At 60.6% G+C, this 4,608-nt stretch overlaps 1 protein-coding gene across 1 annotated transcript; it reads left to right on the top strand.

The window, feature by feature from the left end:
• The first annotated feature begins 593 nt into the window (after positions 1 to 593).
• LOC117310403 (paraneoplastic antigen Ma6E-like) lies at positions 594 to 4,001 on the top strand. The gene is made up of 5 exons (XM_033849960.2): positions 594 to 975; positions 1,156 to 1,281; positions 1,423 to 1,830; positions 2,104 to 3,283; positions 3,470 to 4,001. Exons 1-5 carry the CDS (start codon positions 594 to 596, stop codon positions 3,999 to 4,001), a joined length of 2,628 nt encoding a protein of 875 aa, XP_033705851.2.
• The last annotated feature ends 607 nt before the right edge of the window (positions 4,002 to 4,608 follow it).

The raw sequence follows: 4,608 nt of genomic DNA, 5'->3' as shown, positions 1-4,608 counted from the left end.
GCTCTTTTGTTATTATTTTTAAATTTTATTTTTACTTTTGGTTTCGTTGGGTCTTTGTTGCTGCACGGGCTTTCTCTAGGTGCAGCGAGCGGGGGCTACTCTTCGTTGCGGTGCGCAGGCCTCTCATTACGGTGGCTTCTCTTGTTGCAGAGCACAGGCTCCAGGCATGTGGGCTTCAGAGGTTGTGTCACGTGGACTCAGTAGTTGTGGCTCGTGGGCTCTAGAGCGCTGGGTCAGTGGTTGTGGCGCGTGGGGTTAGTTGCTCCGCGGCTTGTGGGATCTTCCCGGACCGGGGATCGAACCTGTGTCCCCTGCACTGGCAGGTGGATTCTTAACCACTGCGCCACCAGGGAAGTCCCTAGCCTTCTATCTTGTAAATAAATGTAATTTATAAAAAAAGTTTCCTAAAGTCAAACAAACCAAACAGGGCAGGGAGGTGCTCCAGGCTGCTGCTGTGAGGGGCACTAGGGTGGGCTGTGTGGCACAAACATGATTCTCTCCTCTTTGCACCCACAGGCCGATTCCCACACTTCAACAGCCTGTGCACACCTGTTTGATCGCTTCCCCCCACCCTCAGGTCCTCGAAGATGGCGATGGCTCTGGCGGTATTGTGGGACTGGTGCAGGTCGATGGGCGTGAACGCTCAGCAATCTCTGCTCATCCTGGGAATCCCAGATGACTGCAAAGACCAGGAATTCCAGGAGGCTGTGCAGGCTGCCCTGCGTTCCCTGGGCAGGTACCGAGTGCTGGGCAAGGTCTACAGAAAGGAGCTGGGGTCGAGTGTTGCCCTGGTCGAGTTTGCTGAGTGTTTAAATCGAAGCTTGCTCCCCCGCCAAATACCAGGCAAGGGAGGGCCCTGGACTGTGGTCTGCCTGCCCCAGGCCCCTGATGCTGATTCACAGGATAGACCCAGTTGCCCTGCGCAGCCCCAGAGACAAGCAGTGGTTGGCAGGGCGGGTGAGGCAGGAACTGCAGGTCACTCAGGAACTGCAGGGGAGGAGGAGGCTGCAGGGGAGGCGGGAGTCGCAGGTATGGAGGGAGACACAGGTGAGGAGGAAGCCTTAGGTGAGGAGGGAGCTGAAGGTGAGGAGGGAGCTGCAGGTGAGGAGGGAGCTGAAGGTGAGGCAGGAGCTGAAGGTGAGGAGGGACCTGAAGGTGAGGAGGGAGGTGCAGGTGAGAAGGGAGCTGCAGGTGAGGAGGGAGCTGAAGGTGAAGAGGGAGCTGCAGGTGAGGAGGGAGCTGAAGGTGAGGAGGGAGGTGCAGGTGAGAAGGGAGCTGCAGGTGAGGAGGGAGATGAAGGTGAGGAGGGAGGTGCAGGTGAGAAGGGAGCTGAAGGTGAGGAGGGAGCTGAAGGTGAGGAGGGAGCTGAAGGTGAGGGAGGTGCAGGTGAGAAGGGAGCTGCAGGTGAGGAGGGAGATGAAGGTGAGGAGGGAGCTGAAGGTGAGGAGGGAGGTGCAGGTGAGAAGGGAGCTGCAGGTGAGGAGGGAGATGAAGGTGAGGAGGGAGGTGCAGGTGAGAAGGGAGCTGAAGGTGAGGAGGGAGCTGAAGGTGAGGAGGGAGCTGAAGGTGAGGGAGGTGCAGGTGAGGAGGGAGCTGCAGGTGAGGAGGGAGCTGAAGGTGAGGCAGGAGATGCAGGTGAGGAAGGAGCTGCAGGTGAGGAGGGAGCTGCAGGTGAGGCAGGAGATGCAGGTGAGGCAGGAGATGCAGGTGCGGAAGGAGCTGCAGGTGAGGAGGGAGCCTCAGGTGAGGCAGGAGCTGCAGGTGGGGAAAGATCTGAGGGTCAAGCAGGAGCTGAAGGTGAAGCAGGAGTGTCAGATGAGGAAGGAGCTTCAGGTGAGGAGGGAGCTGAAGGTGAGGAGGGAGCTGAAGGTGAGGAAGGAGCTGCAGGTCCGGAAGGAGCTGAGGGTGAAGCAGGAGCTGAGGGTCAAGCAGGAGCTGAAGGTGAAGCAGGAGCTGAGTCAGATGAGGAAGGAGCTGCAGGTTACAGAAATGTTGCAGGCGTGGCAGGACTTCTGAGTATGGCAGGACCCACGGGCGGGGCAACGGCTGAGCCTGAGGAAGCAGTTGTGACAGCGGCAGGCGCCATGGGTGAGGCAGGGCCCGGGACCCAGCAGTGGAGGCAGGCCTCGCAGCCCGTGCTGGACAGCATGGGCTACCAGGAGCTGGGAACCTTCTCTGGGATGGAAGAGCCGGGCCACGGGGAAGGGTCCTCTGAGAGCTGGCTGGAGCAGGCCAGCCACACGCTGCACCTGTGGCGCCACGTGTCTGAGAGGGAGAGGAGGAGGAGGCTGGTGGAGAGCTTGCGCGGCCCCGCGCTGGACCTCCTGCGCGGCCTCCTGGCGGAAGATCCCGAGCTGGCTGCCCAGGACTGCCTGGCCGCGCTGGTGCAGGTGTTTGGGAACAAGGACCCCCGGGGGAGTGCTCGGCTGAAGTTCGTGACCTGTGCCCAGCGGCCCCAGGAGACTCTCTCTGCGTACGTGATGCGCCTGGAAGGCCTGCTGCAGTCGGCCCTGGAGAAGGGGGCCATCCACCCGGCCATGGCGGACCAGGCGCGCGCCCGGCAGGTGCTGACGCGGGCCCGGCTGAACGACACGCTCCGGGACACGCTGAGGAGGAGGCGGCTGATGAGGAGGCCTCCCGGCTTTGCGGGGATGCTGCGGCTCATCCAGAAGACCGAGGCCTGGGACGCCGACCCGGCTAGCAGGGAGCACTTCCCAGGGCAGGAAGAGGCCCGTGTGGACGTTGCAGTCCTGGCAGCAGCCGCCCAGGCCGCCCCGGCCCATGAGGCCATCACCGCAGGCACCACTGCACATGGCACCAAGGCCTCCCCGGCCGGTGAAGATACCACCGCCCAGGCCGCCCGTTCCAAGGAAGGGAGCGCCGAGGACCACCCGGCACGTGAGGAGGCCAGTGCGGCAGTTGCCGGCACTGCCAAGGCTGGCGGGGCAGCCCCTGAAGACCATGGTGCCGCCAGGGCAGCCCCTGGCCCTGGGGAGACCAGCAAGGCATCCGCGGCCACTCAGGAAGATGGAAGTGCTGCCGCCCCTGCGGGCCTAGGTCAGGCAAGACCCTCAGATGCCCCCGGAGTCCCCATGCCTGGCCGGATGGGCAGTGCTTCCCCGGTGGCCCCAGGAGGTCCTGGCTGGGAGCCAGAGGGCCTCGCCCAGGCAGGCGGCCAGGAGGCTGAGGAGACCCCCGAGGAGGGGCTCAAGCCCACCCCAAAAGAGCCGGGAAATGAGGACGGGGCTGCAGAGATGAGCCCCCCGGTGTCCACCTCGGGCCAGTAGGCTCAGCAGGTCCCGGGGCCCCCAGGCTTGGAGGCAGGGGGAGGCCAGGCCTGGCAGCCTACTGGCCCCATATTAGGGGCCACTCAAGGTGCCTGGGCCTCCCTCCTGAGACGGGACCCCTATTCATCATCCCCTGGGGCAGGTTGCTCCCTGTACTGGCAAGCCCAAATGTGTCCCTGTAGGCCCCAGAGGAACCCAGGTGTCAAGGAACACCCCAACCCCCGCTCCCCTCCCCCCAACACACACACCCTAGCCATCGTCTCCCCGCAGAGCCCTGAGGTGCACCACGTGCCAGCCAAGGCTCTGGTCTCTGTGGGCCGGTGTCATGAGCTCAACGTGTGCTTTCTGGGCATAGATTCAGGCCCAGCGCTGCTTGTTGTTGTGGAAATGTGCGTGTGTTCTCCTCTGAGCAGTCCGCCCCACCCCGGCCCCGGCACGGAGACCCGAAGCCCAGTCTCAGGAGCCGGCGGGGAGGACGGGATGGACGAGGTCACAGCCAGCACCCACCCCAGGACCTGGGCTCCCACCCGGGACCTTGGGAAGGAAGACCTTGACCGGGGCTGCAGGAGGTCTGCGGGAGGCCCCCCAGGGCTTGTTTTCTGCTGGGCCACCCCGTTGTTCCTCGGGACTCATGTCCCCGGCTCGGTGGCGTGCGCCCTGCTGTGGGACTGTCCTGTGCCTGCCATAGGGCAGGGCCGGGCCCTGGGCATGTGAGCCACAGGGGGATCAGTTGTCTTGGGGGGTGCAGGCATTGCCAGCGCCCATCGTCCTGGTGAGAGGCCACCCATGCGGCCTCTTCTTGACAGTTCACTCGATGCCAGCCCCTGGATGCTAGCTGTTGTACAGTACTACTGTACTTTTCAATGTACTGTTCTGTAAGATTTTAAATGTTTTCTTTATTTTTTGTGTTTGTTAGTTTTTTATATGTTATTTGTATGAAAAGTATTATAAACCTATTACATTACTGTACAATATAGCCAACTGTTTTAGTTGGGTATCTAAGACTTATGAACAAATTGGTCTTATGAACATGCTCTCGGAATTGAACTTGCTCATATGTAGGGAACTTACCGTATTACAGATTTGTCCATAGAATATACTACACCAAGAATGAACCCTAATGTAAACTATGGACTTTGGATGATGATGATATGTTCATATAGGCTCATCAATTGTAATAAATACACCACTCTGGTGGGGGATGTTGATAATAGGAGAGGCTATGCAAGACTGGGTGTAGAGTGCATATGGGAAATCTCCTTACCTCCTCTACTCAATATTACTGTGAACCTAGAACTACTCAATATTACTGTGAACCTAG

This window comes from Tursiops truncatus, chromosome X (genome assembly GCF_011762595.2).
Source record: "Tursiops truncatus isolate mTurTru1 chromosome X, mTurTru1.mat.Y, whole genome shotgun sequence".
Classification (NCBI taxonomy): Eukaryota; Metazoa; Chordata; class Mammalia; order Artiodactyla; family Delphinidae; genus Tursiops; species Tursiops truncatus.
The sequence above is the reverse complement of the archived record's forward strand: the minus strand, read 5'-3'. Positions and strand labels throughout refer to the sequence as shown.